This window comes from Cyprinus carpio, chromosome B24, assembly GCF_018340385.1.
Source record: "Cyprinus carpio isolate SPL01 chromosome B24, ASM1834038v1, whole genome shotgun sequence".
Lineage (NCBI taxonomy): Eukaryota > Metazoa > Chordata > Actinopteri > Cypriniformes > Cyprinidae > Cyprinus > Cyprinus carpio.
The window spans coordinates 1,315,030-1,335,832 of record NC_056620.1 but is presented as its reverse complement, the minus strand read 5'-3'; the positions used below and the strand labels follow the sequence as shown (position 1 = coordinate 1,335,832).

The following is a 20,803-nucleotide window of genomic DNA, read 5'->3' as shown; positions in this document are numbered from 1 at the left end:
AATAAAATAAAACAATAAAATAAAATAAAATAAAACACACTAAATGGTAAACGTATTATATAAAATGAATTCCTGAATTATATAATAATATAATATAGAATAAAATACATGACTCTCTGTGGAGATGGAGAAATCCCCTCTGATATCTACTATATCTATATATATATAATATATATATATTCTATATATATATATATAAAGATAGAGAGATATATATATATATTTATTATACTTATAATTTGCTATAGTTTTCAAAATTTCAATTCAATTCAAAAGTAACAAAACATTTTTTAAAGCAGGTTGGAGTTGGCGATACGGTGGTGGAGGTTAAAGTAAAGTAAAGTAGAGCAGCGCAGAGAGGTAAGAGTAAAGTAGGGGGGAGGTAACTAGCAGAAGTCAGAGTAAGAGTAGTGAAGTAGAGTAGAGGAGGTAAAGTAACGTAAAGTATAAGTAAGTAAGTAAAGTAAGTAAGAGTAGAGCAGAGGCAAGGTAAGAGTGAGTCGGGTAGTGCAAGAGTAGCTGTCAAGTGATTCAGTGTGCCAAAGTGACGAATGAAACAAGACGCAAGTGTTGAAAGTAGAGTAGAGTAGTAGCCGTAAAAATAGAGTAAAAAGCGTCATTGCACATAAACTGAAATATTTGATGGAGTAATTGAAGATAAAAGTGTTTGATGTGTTAATTGTAAATTGTAGTGTTGTATATGTTTATGTGTAATTTAGTGATGTATTAATTAAAAGTTTTTGGACTCTTTCCTTCAATGAATCACGAATCATTAATATGTACTAAATAAGCAAATTCCTCCTGATTCAGATGAATGGACCAGTGATTACAATGATTTTTATTGTGATTGGAAAAGTGATTATTAATTTTTAAATTTATGTGAACATTTATAATAATTTTAGTTTTGAATGATATGAAAGTTTATAATAATTACAGCATCTGCTGGACGAGACGAGCCTGCCCTCTCGTCGTCATGTTGCTGTTTCATTACTGAGGTCTCAACTTTACGCCGTATAGCTAAATGTAGAAGTTATTGATGTACATCAATATTGCTGGAACTAAGGAAGTGTTTGCATTCAAACATATGCTTGCTTTATTAATCGTTTGGAGCTGCCCTGTTAGAAACACTAAGTTAGTCTTAATTTAATCAAGCGTATCTCTTTCATCAGTGTGACTGAGTCCAAACCCTGCGACTACAGGAGCACTGGACTCCATCCCACGAGCTTTAACATCAGACTGTGTTTTTGCAGCATTTCTTCAGTCTCTTTGAAGACCTGTGTGCTGTGAGCCATTGAGTTCCTCCAAAGACTGAGTTCTAACAAATTTTGGAGAGATTGTGCAGAGATTGTGCTAAGTGAGGTAAGTTTGGTTTGTTTTGTTTGGTTTGTATCATTTTAATGGCTTTTCCAAATCTGGAAATTAAACATGTTTTAACTGTACAGTACAAGCTCTTCTCCATTCCTTAATGGACTAAACCTGACCGCAAGGAAAACGCTGTCTCCGGCAACACAAACCAAAGAGATTCAACACTTAAACGATCATCTCAAGATCACATGAAAGAAGAATTTGATTTTAATGATCATTATTCCTTTCAGCAACTACATATGACTGGATGAACCTCATGAAAAATTACATTTCACCCCAAAAATCAAGAAGTAATAGAAGAAATCATATGTTGCATGGAAAAAATAAATAAGACTTTTTAGGAACATTAAGATTTTATGCCTTGTGACTTTATTTTTGTAATAATTAAGCACATTTCCCTGGACAAAAAAAGTATTAAAGAAGTATTGTTCATACTGTATATCAGAAAGAAATCAATACTTTTTATTAATCAAGGATGCATTCAATTTATCAAAAGTGACAGTAAAGACATTTATAATGTTACAAAAGATTTCTATTTCAATTAAATGCTGTTCTTTTTAGCTTACATTATGACAAATTCAATAAATAAATAAAGCATCCGGCATACTGCAGTAAATGTTAAAATCTCAGAAAAGAGATGCATATTAAAGTAAGCTTATTGTGAGTTTTGACCATAGTGTGTGTGTGTGTGTGTGTGTGTGTGTGTGTGTGTGTGTGTGTACAGTATATATATACACATACCATACAGTATACATATTTTGAAAATATATGTATATACATATAATATATATACTATATCATATTTTGAAAATATGTATATACATATATATATACATATAATATATAAACATAGTTTTCTTAAATATATACATGCATGTGTGTGTATTTGAATACATAATATTTTTTAAAAACACAAAAAACTTTTATTATGGATGCGATTAATCATTTGACAGCACTAATATAAATCATTTTTATCAGTATGTTAAAATATTATGCACAAACAATATAATATTATTTTGATTTGCTATATTAAAAAAAAAGGTTTGAAAAAGAAAAAAAAAGTGATACTTTAGGGGAGTTAAGTTAAAACAATAAAATGTACCTGACACTCCTAAAGTGATTTATTTATTTTCCAAACCAAAATTTTCTTTGCAATTGAAAACTGTGACTGCAGCTGAAATGCAGACATTTTTTGTGATCTTTCATTTTGTACAATAATGTAATGTTCGTGACAGTTGGGGTTTGTTTTGGTGGGTTTTGAAATGAATTCATGTGATTGCATTATATTTTTCTCTCTGTGTGAGTTTGTGTGTTAGTTTAACAAACTGCTCATGAATGTAAACATTAATCTACACCATCTTCATCTTCCTCTCAAATGAGAAAAACTGTCTGAAACTGTTGATTTAACACTCTTTGCACAACTCTCTGTTAGCACACGAGAATGAGAGCTAATTCTCCATTCAATGGCAGAAACAAATACTTCATGCTTTATTATTATTACCCAGATTATTTAGTTCCATTCATTTAATTTTTAGACCAAATTCTGTGTTTGAAAAGGGCTGTTTGCTCTTGAATTCTCGTTTGGTATTTTTTTCATAAAGAGTTTTTTTTTAAGTAATAGGCTTTTTTAGATGTATGTTGTATGCTAAGTAGAATTTTTGATTTATAGTAGACAGTGTATGATTTAATATATACTTTGGTGAATATGACTGTGACGATCAGATTATGTGGTTCAATGTTTGTGATTGATGCTTCAAATGATTAAATTTTTTTTTTGTTGTTGATATTTGTTGTTAAATGTGGTGTTGTAAACCCACTTGGTGCCCTTTAGTCGAGCAACATCTGTGATTAATGCTTCAAATGCACAATTCAAATGATTTTGAGAGAAATCTCTAAGTGCTCTCTTGGCAGAACGGGACAGCGACCGCGCGGAGGACCTTTGATTTAATGAGGTCACTCAGATCGCAAGCTTAAAGCCAGGAGACAGAAATGGAAAATATCCCCAAAACAGCAGAAGCAACCAGCTAACAGCTGTGATAATGGTGTGCAGACTGACGGATTACCTTCTGATCTCTTGTTCGGTCAGTTTGTGGAGGATCTGATAATGCCCATCTAGCAGATCTCTTGTTCAAACCCCCCACCACCCGCCCCCACACACACACTATCAGTTTGTGTAGGACTGCAAATATAAAGAGATATGCCAGATGCAAACTGTGAGTGACAGATCGGTTAAGATTAATCTAATAGATATATATATATTATATATATATATATTCACTCTTAAAAGTTGTGAATTTATTACTTCTTAAAAAGTTGTATAAAATGGGATTAGAACTCATGAACCAAACTAACCAACTATTAAGTGGATCAAAACATTACTTTGATTTGAAACTTAAAAAAAAAAAAAGTCAATGATGGCAATGATCCAGTATTGCAATTGAATAATGAAATTGAAGATTATGTTTAAATATTATGTAATTGTTTTAAATTTTTTATTTGATGTTTGTTAATGATGTAAATTAATGTATCATGTAATTTTACAGTAAAATACTGGTACAAGTAAAGTTTGTGGAAGTGAAAAAGAACAAGTCATCAATTTACAATGAAAAAAACATTTCTGGACATTCTCAGAATTCCATGTGTTTAAAATGTATTTTATTTTATATATTTATATTTTTTAGGTTGTTTATGTTTTTTTTTTTTAAATTGTGTATATCTTTTTCACAGAATTATTCTGTCAACCACGGCTGCCAGTTTTGTTGTTGTTGTTGTTTTTGTGGTTTATCAAGTCAAGTCTGCTTTATTGTCAGTTCTTCCACATGTACAGTACATACATACAGGGAATTGAAATTGTGTTACTCTCAGACCCTTCTGGGTGCATACGATAAACACTAACAGTTAGAACCATTAAATAACAGATAATAAAAATCTTAAAGTATCAAGCTATACAAATATACAACCTAGGTCATGTAAAAAAGAAAGAGATAAGTAAAGCAGCCACAAGGCACATGGCCAGATAGAGTGCAAAAACCAGGTAAAGTAAACAGTGCAGATATAATGATTGTAGAGGCAAAAAAAAGAGCTTATTCAATCGATTAAAGCTTGGCAAAAATTCTCAGAGAGCATTCTTTATTTAAACTGACAGAAGAGGTAGTTGACTGAGCGTTCAGTTAACTGCTGAATGAGGTAGAGAGCAGGACCAATGCTGCACAAAGTTGTCTGGTGCAGATGTCACAGTGTGTTAATGGGAGCCGGGGTTTGGGGGGGGGGGTGCTGAGGTTCAGAGTTCAGTGGTGCTGGTTGGCTATGGGGAAAAGAATGGGGGGGGGGGGGGGGGGCAAGTTTCGGGAGGGAGTTCATTCACTTCCCTGACAGCCCTGGATGGATTGAAGCTGTCTTCCTTCAGTATGCTTGGTCCTGGCCTGGAGGACTTTCTCTCCAGTCTCCTCCCTGATAGGCAAGCAGACTGGAAGAAGCTGGTGTGTCGGTGTGTGTGGGATCACCTGCGATGGAGAGGGCTTGAGATGGTTTTCTGTAAATGTCCTGGAGTGGGGGGGGAGAGAGGACATCAACGACTCTTCTCAGCTGCTCGTCACTATGTCTTGCATAGTCTTCCGGCAAGACGCGTTGCAGGCGCCACTAGAGGAACCACAACAGTTGAGGCAGCTGGTCAGAATGCTCTTGATGGGCCTCTGTTAGAAGCGTGTACATGATTGGATTTGGGGGGGGCTCCTTCTGGCTCTTCTCAGTTTGTGGAGGAAAGTTAGAGACGCTGTTGTGATTTCTTGGCCGTGTGCTGGGTGATGTTGGTCCAGGAGAGGTCCCCTCCTCTGTGAATGTGCAAACCCAGGACACTTAGTGCTGCATCACGGTCCCTCCACAGTCAGTGCTGCTCACTCTCTCCACAGTCGCACCGTTGATGTTCAGATAGGAACATGCTGAGTGTGCGCTCTACTGAAGTCAACAACAATCTCATTGTCTGTCTTTTCCTTCCCTCCACGTTCAGAGAGGATTGTTGCACTGCAGTCACTTCTGCACCACACCCACCCTGGCCAGGCGGCTCCCCTTCGCTCCTGTAGTGTTTGTCTCATCGCCTCTTTTGCTAATGAGGACCCACCCCACAGTCGTGTCATCCACAAAACTCTAATCGAAGAGTGAAGAGGTTGGAGTTGGGGACTTGTTGTGTGCTGAGTGTTTTTAAGTGGTTGTAGTTGAGTAAAAAATGTTTTATAACTATGGTTTCTATAATTAATGAACTATAGCGAATTACACACTGCAGGCTTTATGAATATCTTTATAACACACAAAGGCATGTAGAAAGCATTGTGTTTATCTTTATAACACACAACGCTGGTATTTTTGTGTCGTCAGGAAACCTGTTAGAGAACGGTGTTCTAATGTTTATCGTGATGAAAGAAAACATGAATAAGTGTTTTTTCTGGAATAGGCATTTTTTTCTGTTTATGTTGACATTGAAAGAATACCAAAGTTCACAAAAATATACTCGAAAATACCAAAAATACCAAATTTTATATTAGAGCTAAACATTAATGTCGGGCATAAATGTGTCAGTTCATTGATGCTGGGGAATTTATGAGTGTTTGAGACGACAGAAAAACCACAGGCAGGAATAGAGAGGTGTGTCTGCATCAAAACCATGTTCCCTCGCTGATTCACACACACACACACACACACACACACACACGCACACACACACACGCACACAACACACCCACACACACTCTCTCTCTCGCTCTCTCTCACACAATAAACACACACACACACCAAGACACACACACACACACACACACGCACACACACACCACACACACACGCACACACACACAAACACACACCACATGCACACCACGGAAACACTTCCTATCTATCTCTCTTCTCTCTCTCTCTAACACACATCACCAAACCACACCCACACAAACACACAACACACTGTCCTCTCTCTATTCTCTCTCACACACACACACACACAACACTCTATCCTCTCTCAACACACACACCACTCACTACACAAACTATTACATTCAATTTGAATCTGTATATATATTTATCATGAATTAAAATGAAATATATTAAGCTTTGTATTTAATATTTTCTTTACTTGAATTAGAATGAAATATAATTGGATTTGTATTTCAGCTTTTAACAATCCTGTCCCTTCACCAAACACGTCACTTGCTTGCCTTAATTGTTTAATACTCAAACAAGTCATAGAGTCCAAATATATTTAATTTCAAATTACATTAAACTGACCTTTAAAAAATGGGCTGGAAGCTCGTATGACTTAATAACACAACAACAAAAAGTCGATAGAATAATAAAATAACTGATAGATGAAATAATAGAAAAAAGGGTACATTTACTTTTAGGGTGAAAACGTAGATCCTTTGGGACATTTTTGATATTTTTATTTAAGCTTTTATATAAATTAATTATAACAGGTTTTAAAATTAATGATATTAATTTATTTTTATAGAAATATTATTTTAGTTTTAATGAATAATACATAATTAGATTTAAATGATAACTTACAGGAGGTTTGTGACAAATTTTATTGTTTTTTACACTTGTGTTCTCACAGAATAATATTCTAGCAAAAACCACAAGCTGCTAGTTTTAGGAGATGTATTTATTTATTGATTTATTTTTTGTTCTTCCATGTAAGTTTTGGAGTGAAACACACTTTACAGTTTTTTCCTGAATGCTTAATCGCTAAGCGGGATTCTTGTAGCACAATTTCTAAAAAACTATTACTACGTATAGCAACCCACCTTCTAACACACTTCTAACATTTCCACACACTCCTAGCAAAAATTTTAGACACTGGTATTGCTATTCATTAACACTATTTTGCGCAACCTGTCTGGCACACTTTCACATGTAAAAACCTGTTTAGATAATATAGTTCACGATTTGCAATCAGCCTAGCACTAGAAATAAGCCACAGGTAAGCTGTCCTTGTGTAGATTACAATGGAAGTAAGTCGTAAGAGTGAGAAGAGTGAGAATCAGAGGAGGCAGAGGAGGCCGGGGAGAGAGACGTGGAGGTGAAGCAGTGTGGACGAAGTGGACGTGGAGTTGAAAGAAGCGAGAGGTGTGTGTAGAGGCAGTTAGAGGAAGAGAACACCGGAGAGCAAGAAGGGGATGAGGAGTGGAAAGAGAAAAAGGGTTAAGAAGAGTAAGAAAATAAAATACTGATGACATCAAGAGCTACAATAGTGGACCAATGTCATCACACCATGGGAGTACCCTGAGGGCATCTGGCCAACTGGTTTCAGCCTAATTTGAGGGAGCCGCTACAACTGTGGCAATCATACATTAGGACATGTCGAAATGAAATCGGTAAGTACTCTTTTAGGCCCTGCCATAAGTCCTAATTAGAAACACAACAGTACCATACATGCAAAAATACTAGAAATTGGTACTTTAACAGAAATTTCTAGCACGTCCAGGATGTTTTGGTGGTCAGCGGGATGACTGTTCACATCAAGCAAGAAGACCCCTATAGTGAACATGTTGAGTGCCAATTGTAATGCAATAAGACTGGCGCGAAATACAAGCAGCGCATAATTGTATAATGTACACATCTTCAAAATATACACAGTGTAAGCAATTTCTGCACTCTAAGTCTTGTACTTGCGCGCTCGACAGAATAAGGAAAAAAGCAAATTTATCGAGTTCCTTTCGAGAGCAACAACACAGAAGTGTGAAAGGCAACTGCGATATTACTATGTTGCAGGTAAGATAGAGTGTCATTGGTTCTGAATTTGTAAAGTTGCATTACTGTGAGTGCTGTGCATGGGCCGTGATGTGTTGCATTTTGTTGTGTCTTGTCCATGAGAGTGATGAAACTAGAAGCGATGCCATGGGACATGAGCACTGTTTTGTAGATGATGCGGCCCGTTTTGAAACCTCAGGTAAAAACCCAGGGACGTAGCAGGAAACATTACTGGGGACACCGTTCCATCATTCAATGGTCCCAGTACAAAGTGGTGTTATACATAACCATGTGTGCCGCTATAAGCCAAAAATGGGTTGTTCACCATCATGCAAACCCATAGCCCATAAACACTGCACAACATTATTTTCTTCCGGGAACCCTTCACATGACATTGCTCACTGTTCAGAGGACCAGAGCATACACGATATATCATCATATGGTACAATGTTAGTTTCCAAAGGGCTGCTTTGGTCCGCAACTGGTTTAGCAGGACCACCCATTCCTTCATGGAACTCAACCTCCCTCCATACTCTCCATTTCTTAAATTCCCACTTGGGAAGTTCTTCTCTGCCCTGGCGCTGGGAAAGTGTAACGACCGTCATCCTCAATCAACAGGTAGCCCTTTTCATACCAGCAATGGGGAGGTAGGAGGCATGTGGAGTATTTGACCAGTCATCAGGTCAGCCCTTGAACGGCATTCAAGGAGATATTTTCCCCATTGCCTTGGGTCCTGGATGATAGCGCATGCCGATGTGGACGAATTTTTGTTGGCGCGGTACCCGAAGAAACACGGACATGTTAGGCTGATTGTTCTTTTGTTTTTTTTCTTTTTTTTGAAATTACTGATTTTGGTTGTTCTGACTTTTGTCTTGGTTTTATGAGTGTGAATAAACACCAATACTTGAGTTTGGATCCTTGTATTTTACATGACACTATGACCAAAAGTATGACCTCATTAATTGACATCTGTACACAGAGAAAGCAAAAAAAGCAGATGTGTTTTGTATTCCTACCATCAGTGTGTAGTTGGCACATTGGGTAGCTTAGTATATGATGGCTTTGTGTTTACTGTTTGATACGAAACAACAATTTTTACGAAGGTGGCTGAAAAGAGGTATTCTAGCTGTGGTTGTGGGTCGCTTTTGCAAGAGAACACAATGTTTTGATAATTGGGTGAAAGGTTGTTCTTTTTTGTGTGTAGAGTTTACTGCAAAAATAGCCAATATTTACAAAAAATGTGCTGTAATAGGCAATACAGAAAAAACTGGTAATCATTACGCCATAACAATTCAATACTTAAATAAGTGAAAATTACTTGGTCTTTGAATAGCCCCCCATTTGATTTAAGTCTACGTTGCAATTAACAAGAACTCATAAATGTTTCTACCTCTCCGTATATATAATGTTTATGTTCTGTACTGTCCTTGATAATGTTTGTTTCAGTGTCTGGTATATGTTTTTTTTTTTTTGTGTATTTTATTTTTTTGTGTTTGAAGCCAGTTCAACAACCCCAAATTTTTGTCCTGTGTTTATAATTGTCCTACAGTTTGTTGGTGTATTTTGTCTGTATAATGTGTTTTTATTGTGTGTTTTTTTTAGACAAATAAGTAAGGTATATGCTGTTTTTACTGATGTGTATTTTCATGAGAGTTTATTGGTGTGTTTTGTGTGTATTATTTGTGAGCTGTTTTGAGCCTACGTTGCACTCATTGCATTTGAGTAATCTGGATTTAATATTTGGCTAGAGATGGATTGATGGTTTGTGTTTTTGATTGAGTTTGATTGATGTTTTTTTTTTTTTTTGATAGTGATGTGTTGGGTAACTTTGATGGTTTGTGTTTTGTAAGCTCTCTATAACACGATCTGTCAGTGGGATTTCTGTCAGTCCCAGTCTTCCTCGCTGTCACATCATCCTCAACTGAACAGCCTGAGTCAGCACATTTATAAGAAACCATAACGAGAAACAATACTGGGAGATTCATTCATGAATAACAGAAACTCTGCAGAAGGGGAGCACTCTTAACAATAAAGGTGCTGAAATGGTGCTTCACTGCGATGCCATAGAAAAACCATTTTTGGTTCCAGAAAGAATCATTCAGTCAAAGCTTCTTTAAAGGCACCATCTCTCTCTTAGCTTTTAATAATCTTACCTTCTTTTCGCCTTTTGTGAAACTGAAAGGTTCTTCAGATGTTAAAGGTTCTTTATGGAACCATTTAGCCACAGAAGGTTCTTCTTTGTGAATAAGTGAATAATGAACTTGGTTGTAATAAATTAATTCAATTGCTAATAAATATTAATTTAATTTAAGGTATTATGTGAAAAATAAGTCTTAATATCTTACACAATTTATCCTGTTTTTAAGTATGTTTACATCAGTGTTATTGTGTATGATTGTAATTTAATTTTTTTTACATTATATTTAGTTTTTATGTTTGTTATAATTTTTTTTGTTATATATATTTTTATATATTTAAATTTTATATTTTCCATTTAAATTTTAGCTTTTTTAGTTGTTTTTGTTTGTATATCGTTTTCATGAATTTTATTATATTTATTTTATTTCAGGTTTTTTTGTGATTTGATTTCAGTTAACGTTTATTTTATTTCAAGCATTTTTTGTTACTTTTTTCTTTTTAGTTTTAGTTAACTATAATAACTGAGGTTAACCTTTTACTTGTAAGCAAGACAAAAGTGCTGATTAAAAGCACATTTTTGTGTTGTAAAACCGTCGATGTCTATAGAAAGTTGATGAAATCTTGTCCGTGCACACGCGAGCAGTGAAGGTCCAGCGTGTTTGTTTTGTCTGCAGATGAGCTTCATTGTTAACCTTCAGTGTCCGCTCATCACTTCACGCCACCCACAAACACAGCAGCTACACAGCTGTCCATGTACTGTTCACGCTTCACAGCTACACTCTTACAAACAAAGGTGCTTCACGATGCCACAGAAGAACCTTTTGTGTCTAAATGGTTCCATAAAGAACCTTTACCATCTGAAGAACCTTTACATTTCACAAAAGGCGAAAATAAGGTTCTTTAGATTATAAAAAGCTAAGAGAGAGATGGTTCTTTAAAGAAGCTTTGACTGAATGGTTCTTTGTGGAACCAAAAATGCTTCTTCTATGGCGTCGCTGTGAAGAACCTTTTAAGCACCTTTATTTTTAAGAGTGTGAATGTGTAAGTCACAGATAAGAACAAAAGCACATGCAATGTTAATGTAACCACCGTTTTCAGTGTAACAATATTGTCTCATATTCCAGTTTTAAACATTTGCTGCCTTTAACATCAAAAAAGTCATTTAAACTAGAAAAAATGATCCAAAATGGAAAGGTGAGGAAGGTTGTGTTAGTATCGAGAAATGACAAGACTTAGGACCGTCAGATGTTCAGCTTGGCTCTGTAACAACGCTGTGCTCTTTCTCCTCGGAGGTGTGATGTACAGCGGGGCAGTTTGGTCTTTGCTCGGTCAGTGCTGCACAAAAGGTCCTTTCAGGTAGTCGAATGTATTTCAGAGAGTGAGCTGTCAGATTACAGACAGGAAACGTTTAAGATAAAACTCCATGAATAGTTCTACTATGCAGCACCAGAAGAAAAAGCAACACCCAGAAGGAACGCATGAGCGATCAGAACGTATTTAATATAAAACTGGCTTCGGACCATTTCAAACCTCCCTGCATGTGATGACTCTCCCTGGAAATCAAATTTGGCATCATACACTAGCTCTCAAAAGTTTGTGGAATTAGTTGTGGGAACAGCAACATGGTTGCTAGTTTTTTTTTTTTTTTTTTTAAGTGCATTTATTTGAGCCAAAATACAGCAAAAGCGGTAATATTGTGAAAAAGTTTTACTATTTAATATAACTGTTTTCTATTTGAATATGTTTTAAACTGTAATTTATTTCTGTGATCAAATCTGAATTCTCAGCAGCATTACTCTTCAGTCACATTTTCCTTCAGAAATCATTCTAATATGCTTCTCAAGAATTTATTATTATTATTTTTATTATTATCAATATTTGAAAACAGTTGAGTACTAATTTTCTTTTTTTTTTATGAATAGAAAGTCCCAAAGATCAGCATTTATCTGAAATAAAAAGCTTTTGTAACATTAGACACTACATTTTTTTAATAAACTAATACTTTTATTTAGCAAGGATGCTTTAAATTGATCAAAAGTGATGATAAAGACATTTATAATGTATAATTTCTATCTCAGATTAATGTCGTTCTCCTGAACTTTATATTCATCAAAGAAACCTGAAAAAAAAAGAAATCTACTCAGCTCTTTTCAACATGATAATAATAATAATAAACAATGTTTTTTGAATATTCAGAATCAGAATATTTGAATGATTTCTGAAGGATCATGTGACTGGAGTAAAGATACTTAAAATTCAGCTTTGATATCAAAGGAATAAATTATATTTTAAAGATACATTCAAATAGAAAACAGTTGTTTTAAATAGTAAAAATAATTCAAAATTGTACTGCCCTTGCTGTACTTTGGATCAAATAAATGCAGGCTTGGTGAGCAGAAGAGACTTCTTTAAAAAACTTTTGACCTGGTAGTGTATGTATGATTCAACTCGAACATGATATGGAAAGCTTTAAAAGACTTTGATATGTGATCTATATTATGCACATGATTATGAACATAAGAGCACGTCTGGTCGCTACAGGCTTCGAGTCTCCTTCAAACTCCAAGACATCATTAACATTTACAGTTGTGCTGTCTGGACGAGCTCATGCAGAACTAAAACCTCTCCTCAGTGGAAGATAAAGAGGCCAGCTCTGCTACAAATGAAGCTGATGTCTCATGACTCTATTCCAGAGAGCTTTGTCTGCTGTGTGGGGTGGCACCCTGCCTGGATTCAGACACAAGGAGCGCGGAGACGCCAGACAAAGCGCAGAGTCGGAGTAAACCGTGGTTAAATGGAGCATGACTCCAAACGCGCTCTGAGACGGATGGCTGCAGGACAGTGTTGAAGACACAATTAAGTCACATTGCCGCTGTCTGGCAGATTTCTGTGGGCGAAATCCTGTGATTTCAGTAGGAATCTATGATTGGGAATGTTGCATGAGGGCAGAAGATTTTCCGTGATAGCTTGAGTGATTTCCATGTGAGCTGTGCTTCATACATCTCTACACAACTGACAACAGACAACTATAACGATTACTATAAATATATATTAGTGTCCACACCAGTAGACGATAACATTCTGTTCATTATAAGAGTGCTGTAGTTTTGTTCATTAAAGTGGATTCTGATCCACACCAAAAAAAAAAAAAAAAAAACTCTACTTAATCTTTTAAAATAAAATAAAATAAATAAATAAAATAAAATTAAATTTAATTAAATTAAATTAATTAATTAAATTAAAATAAATAAAATAAAATAAAATAAAATAAAATAAAATAAAATAAAATAAAATTAAATTAAATTAAATTAAATTAAAATTTGGTAACACTTTGCTTAAAGCCTTTATATATAATGTGTTATAAAAGTAGTTTTAATGCATGGATTGTATGATCTCATAGATAACTGTAAACAATCATAACACTTATTGTTACACCTTTAGAAAGAATAATGCATTAAAACATGACAAACAAACCTTCAAATATTGTAATGCATTTTAACTTTGGTTACTATTGTTTATGAAAAGAAATAACGCAATAAAACATATGATTATAGGTACCTCTATAATGCATAATATATAGAGCTTTAAAACATACTTTATTCTTTATATTATAATGTTTATTTGTTGTTGCTTTGAGGCAACCTTTATTAAATTAAATTAAATTAATTAAATTAAATTAAACTTTTAAGAACTTTTTTTTTTAAACTAATGATTATAGGTACCTCTATAATGCATAATATATAGAGCTTTAAGTGTTGCTGCAAGGCAACCTTTTTCATTTTAATTCAGTTTAACTTGCTATATAATAGGGGAAAAAAAATACTAAAACTTTAAATAAATTTGAAATAAAAACAGAAAATATAAACATAAAATATAAAAATAAAATGTCTCAATGATACTAAACTAGCACTGATTCCAGTCGATATTGTTATCAGCTCACAGAATTAGAACAATTACTCAAACTTTATCATTATCTTTCAATTATCTTTATCATTATTGTTCATGGAGTGAATGTGCCTTTAGGCAACAAAACTGAACTGATGTTAACGACCCATTTCACAGTATTTCTGAACATTTCACTTTAAAAGTGTTGTGAAACGTGCACAAAGCAACTTAATATCATTTCACAAAAATTTCACCACAAGCACATTTTTCCATGAGCCTGGGTTATATATATATTTGACATTCAACGAAATAATGGGGTGGGACTTAATTTTATCCTTCGGAAGGGATTCGATTGTGAAAGAAATGGACATTATATTCCAGAATGTGCTTAAAATACTTAAAGTGAGTATTTATCTGGCCACTGACTGACATTATCCATCAGGAAAAGTAAACAGGCTCAATTCCGACTTCAGCTTTTGACTTTAACAACATTTAGTTTCATTTGAGCTTGGTATTCCTTTCCCAAACAAATCATGTTTGCTTTCAAACAACAGGAAAGACTTCAGAAGTACTACAGTTACAGCCGAACCCAGCTGAAGGGCACTGGGTTAAATGCGTCGACTCTGTGACTTCATCGTGAGTCATTTAGAGGAATAAAGAGCCGTAATGAGAGCGTGACTGTGTACAGCATGTCTTTAATGTTTCAAATGACATTTAAAGTCTCTGCAAAGCCACAAATGAAGCAGCTGTCTAACAAAACACTATGTGTGGTTTATCCAGTGTATACACAAACACAAACAAAACCCAGAGACGTGGACTTCTCAAGCAGATCTTCAGAGTGTACTTAAGGCCTGAAACACATGCAAGTATGTGAACATAAACGCCTCAAGGTCAAATGCTCACATTTTTACCTTCAGAAGTGTCAGATTGCGGTTCATATTTCAACATAACACAAAGTTTGCATACAGGTGGATGATGTTTCTGGGCTTAGAAAGCATGAAGAGAGACGTACAAAAGGAAGCAGTCACAAATATTTGTATCTTTGTGTATCACATCGTCTTATAAAAGTAACCAACTGCTGTTTACTTCCTGTATACGCGCAACAAAACAAAATATTTCCCTTGAGTGCAATAAAATATTTAGGTTTACTGAAATCTGCGTTCACCTTCGTCCCCGTCCCACCCAAGACTTTTAAACAAATCACTTCAGCTTGTGTTTATGATGCTTAACTTACTGACCTGAGACTGATGACATTTAAAATCATCCATTCGGCTAAAAGCGGAAGCTAAAGCTTTGTTTGGATTTGATTTGATTATTTCTGTCAACCTCTTTAGAAAAGCCATAAAACTCAAAATGGATGGTTTGCGTTCACAAAAGAGCAGGATCTGACCTTTGCATCATCCTTGAGAACGAATGAAAGACACTTTCTAACTCTTTCTAAGTCCCAAAGCCCATCCCGCTTCACTCAGAAAGCATTTTTGCAATTAAATAAAGTGACTATCAGTCCTCTTTTTCCAGACCTGGCTGAAGGGCTGGGAGATATTATCATAATATATGTTTTTCCATGGTGATATAATATAAATATTTTTATGAGTATTTTTAATTTTGAGTTTTTGTGGTGGGATATAATTGTTTTTTTTTATGTTGATATTGAACAGAACGTGTTTGTTCTTAATTAGAAGGAAATACATGTTTGTTCGACGTTGAGAGTGAACAGAACGTGTTTGTTCTTAATTAAACGAAGCAGTCGCCCTTAATTTAAGGCCTCATGATTGTGTGTTTTACTGTATCATCAAAAATGTTGTCTAATGAAATGAATTAATAGAAACTTCAATAATTCAAGCAAATGTAATCAAATGAAAATATAACAATTAATTTACAACAAAACATAGCATTTTATTGTTTAGTCAAATAAGATGCTGCACAACAGAACTGTATGTCTAATATTAAAACATGGATAAAAAATATCTTGCTTGTACGATATTGCTTTAAAATATTATCATTGTTACTTTGAGAGTTACATTTTAGTATGCAGTAGTAATATATTTCTGTCATAGTTTCTTCAGTTTAAACTGAACTCTTATTTTGGCGGGTTGTGGTGAAGATCTTTGAGTCTTAGTGTGTGTTTAATGGTAGTTTTTCTCAAAGTAAACACTGTAAAGCTGCTGAAGTGACTCGCGGAGATGAAGTTCACGTCCTCGTATGTTAAGACGAGCGTCACGTGTGTTTGAGTTTGTGTGTAACAGATTAAACTCCATTCATTCACACAAAGACGTGCGTAACATGCAGACTCACTAGTGACTAAACGTGTTTACTTCTGCTGTTAGATTCATCCACATCCAGTGAAAATGTCCAGAGCTCATCACTGCCCACAGCCCTGCCTGGTCATGATTTCTAAATTACCTTAAAGCTTGGTGTTAACATGTTGCTAAGCTAACAATATGATACTCAAAAATACTTAGAGCACAAAAATACTGGGTGAAATACATCGGCTGATACCTGCTGAAAGCAGCCTAAGCTGGAGGGCTGGTTCTAGCTGGTCTTCCAGCCTGGTCACAGCTGGTTTAACAGGCCGGTTTTAGAGAGGTTTTTTCTGGGAGACCAGTTGAAAACCATCTTAAACCAGCTAAGACCACCCAACCAGTACAGGCAGGTTTGAGCTGTTTTTTAATCAGCAGTTTTCTCTCCTTATCCAATGCATTCTGGGATCGACGTGACCCTTTGGAAAATTAACCATGATTTTATTATAGTAAAAGTGTAACCATGATTAGCATTTGTATAAGAACAGTTTTACTGCAGAGAATTTTTTTATAGTGTTTTTACCATAGCAACCCCTTTTTTTTTTTTTTTTTGGCAGTAAAAAACCATGATAATTTTTGTAAGGGGAAAGTGATAGCTGTAGTTTGTTGGTGACTTGAGTAGGCTGTTTGTTATGTATTGAGATGAGTTTTCTTGTGTTGCTGAGCATTTTATCGGGAATTTTTATGTGTTTTGTTTTGTTGTTTGGTTTTGGTGTAGAATTGGGCTTTGGGGTGCAGAGATCTGGATTGTTGAGGCGGTTTTTGGGGGGGTCTTTGGGCAGGTTCATGATGTAGTTATATGACGAAAACACTATCAGGACACAGACGAGCAGAAGAAGGCGTTCCGCTCAGAAACAGACATCTGAGAGTGTATCTGACCTCAGCGAGAGGGGAAACCGAAGCGGAGAGAGAGAGAGAGAGAGAAGAGAGAGAGAGTGAGAGTGTGTGTGTGTGTGTGTGTGAGTGGTGTGTGTGAGAAGGAGAGAGAGAGAGAAGAGAGAGAGAGATGTGGGGAGTGTGTGTGTTGTGTGTGTGTGTGTGTGTGGGTGAGAGAGAGAGAGAGAGAGAGATGAGAGTGTTTGGTGTGTGGTGTGTGTGAGGAGAGAGAGAGAGGAGAGGAGAGACGTGAGTTGTGTGTGTGTTGTGTGTGTGTGAGAAGAGACCGCCGAGAAGGGTGGAGAGCGGACGAGGAGAGAGAGAGAGAAGAGAGTCGTGTGTGTTTGGGGGTGCTGTGTGTGAGAGAGAGGAGAGAGAGAGAGAGTGCAGGTTATTCTGGCGAGAGAGAGTGTGTGTGTGTGTGTGTTTGACGAGAGAGAGAGAGAGGAGAGAGAGATATGCTGAGAGTGTGTGGTGTTGTGTGGTTGTGTGTGTGAGAGAGAGAGAGAGGGGGAGAGGAAGAGCGAGATGAGAGGAGAGAGGAGAGAGAGTGTGGTGTGTGTGTGTGTGTGTGAAGAGAGGAGAGAGAGAAGAGAGAGAGAGAGTGTGTGTGTGTGTGTGTGTGTGGTGGTGAGAGAGTAGAGAGAGAGAGAGAGAGTGAGTGTGTGTGTGTGTGTGTGAGACGAGAGAGAGGAGAGAGAGAGGAGAGTGAAGTGTGTGTGTGTGTGTGTCGTGAGAGAGAGAGGAGGGAGAGAGAGAGAGAGAGGTGTTGTGGTGGGTGAAGTGTGTTGTGTGTGAGTGTGTGTGTGTGTGAGAGAGAGAGAGAGAGTGAGAGAGTTTATGTGGAGAGAGAGAGAGAGAGAGTGTGTGTGTGTGGGTGTGTGTGTGTGTGAGGAGAGAGAGAGAGAGAGAGGAGTGTGTGTGTGTGTGGTTGTGTGTGTGTGTGAGAGAGAGAGAGAGAGAGAGAGAGAGAGAGAGTGTGTGTGTGTGTGTGTGTGTGTGTGGGAGAGAGAGTGTGTGGGAGAGAGTATTGTGTGTGTGTGTGTGTGGTGTGGTGTGAGAAGAGAGAGAAGTGAGTGAGTGAGTGTGTGTGTGTGTGTGTGGGTGGTGTGTGTGTTGTGTGTGTGGTGTGGTGTGAGAGAGGAGAGAGCGAGAGGGAGAGTGTGTGTGTGTGTGTGGTGTGTGTGTGTGTGTGTGTGTGTGTGGGTGGTGGTGAGTGTGTGTGTGAGAGGGGGTGTGTGTGTGTGTGCGGTGTGGGCGTGTGCGTGTGAGTGTGGAGTGAGTGGGTTGTGTGTGTGTGCGAGCGCTGGTGTTTGCGGAGTGGGTTGTGTGCGTGTGAGTGTGTAGACGGCGAGAGGACGAGAGAGAGAGAGAGAGAGAGAGAGAGAGTTGCTCTGCGCTGATAGACAGAAGCTCTGTTGTCTCTCTGCTATCAGACTCATGCTTACTTTAGCAGACAGCGTGTTTGGATCTACACTGAGTGCAGTGTTACTCATCACACACCCAAACTCCCAAAGTGTTTGATTTATTACAGGAAAGGAGTTAAAAATGCTGGGTGCAAAACAACTAAATAGTACAACTGTGCTCACAGACAACACAAAATATCAAACACCACCATTCCAATCGAAAGCAAACACAGCAATTAAAGAGTTACGTGTAATACTGCAAGTATGAACTTAATATGTAAACAAGCATTTTCAAGATGAATCATTGTACTAGTCAAATTCAAATTAATAATGTGGCTGCATTTTGCCTGTAATGATGACCTTTGGCCTACTGTTTGTGAAGTGCAGATTATCAAAGAATCAATCATAATTTATAATAAAATCATAACTGATGGCTTTTTATGTTCTGAGTCTTTTTTTTTTTAAAGACTTCTTCACCTCCAGACCTTAAATTGAGTTGTGATTTGATTAGAGGAGGATACTGATTGTGATTGTGTATGTATTATTAGTATTAGGATGAGTATTGTTTTTGTTTTTATTATATACTGAAAGTTAAGATTATGATGAAGCTTATGCTTAGAAGATAATTTATTCAGTTATTTACAGTCCAAAAAAATTACAGGACCATGGGTCTACATACAGTACAGTTAGTAAAACTGATTGTTAAGCGTTACAGTCCATAGACATTGTTGTTGAGGAAAGATTTGAATAATGATAAAATAGGCTAAAATGGCTATAACCTGAATAATACCATAACAATGGTACATAGATGATCATAAAATGAAAACAAGACACATTCAATAAATAAAAACTTATTAAAAACAGTTACCAGTTTTTTTCTAATTTACTAATTAATAATTACATTTATAGTTATTATTGAGTAAGAGTAAAAATGTTTAGTTTTAATTAAAATATATTAAATTAACTGAATTAAATTACATAAAATGTATATAAATATATATTTTAAAATAATAAGAATTAGTTCTATAATTTAAAAATATCTATCTGTCTATCTATCTATCTATCTATCTATCTATCTATCTATCTATCTATCTATCTATCTAATCTATCTATCTATCTATCTATCTATATTAATTAAATTACCATTTTTTATATTTAATATACATTTTTAAAATATCTATATTAATTAAATTACCATTTTTTATATTTAATATACATTTTTAAAAATAAGATTTTTTTTCTGTTTTACATATGTTTTATATATATATATATATAACAGAAATAGTAATTCTGTTAATAAATCTATTCAATATATAATTTAATATTAAAAATATGGAATTTTAATCCAAATATAGTAAATTAACTGAATGATATAAAATTAAAACTCATAATCAGTCATTTTTAAAATAATACGATTTTTATATATATATTACTTAAAATGTATTTCCTTCTTTCTCTCTTTTTCTTTTTAATTAAATTACCAACTTTATATGTGTTTAATAAACATGTATAACCCAGCTGTGCTCGTACAGGTATCACGTCATGTCGTGGTATAATTTGGTGTCTGAGTGAAGGAGCCTGACCTGCGGCGAGGCACACTGGCAGAAGCAGTCTGAAGAGGAGTCCACACAGCACCTCCGAGGCCATCCTCACATCAGCACAGAGTCACAGTCAGATCAGATCAGATGCTCCTGTCTCTGCAGCGCATGATCCGCGCCGGCTCACTTCAGTCTGTTTTGTTTTGGTCTAGTCTAGTCTGGTCGTTATTGAACAGCTGAAGAACTTCAGAGTCCAGATAATCCCCGCGCAGCTTCCTCAGTTCTCCTCTCGTCTTACCTGTTGACAGGAGAGATCATGCCGCTGCTCAGACGCACTGCAGATATCAACGAGCTGCGATTTCATTCGTTCCGAGTTTGCTGGGTTTGTTCCCAAAAGGAGTTGTGCGCAGCGCAGGGAGCGCGTTATTCTGAGCCGCACAGCTGTGCCTCACTGCATCTGGACGCACTTTTCTCCTCCTCAATGAACAGAAGGACCACCCTGCAATACTGACAGATGACTCCAGCATTCAGCAGAGGAGGGCTGGGTTTGGAGGGAAGA

The 20,803-nt window shown here is 36.1% G+C and overlaps 1 protein-coding gene across 3 annotated transcripts in view; it reads right to left on the bottom strand.

The window, feature by feature from the left end:
• LOC122142204 (piezo-type mechanosensitive ion channel component 2-like) overlaps positions 1 to 20,803 on the bottom strand; it is a 75,478-nt gene extending 54,675 nt beyond the window's left edge. For 2 of the 3 annotated variants that reach the window (XM_042751952.1, XM_042751953.1), the window contains exon 1: positions 20,290 to 20,455. In XM_042751952.1, coding sequence (XP_042607886.1) covers positions 20,290 to 20,353 — 64 coding nt within the window. In that variant the 5' untranslated portion in view covers positions 20,354 to 20,455. Of the gene's footprint in view, positions 1 to 20,289; positions 20,456 to 20,542 lie in introns of those variants that run through there. The other variant, XM_042751954.1, reaches the window with a different exon arrangement.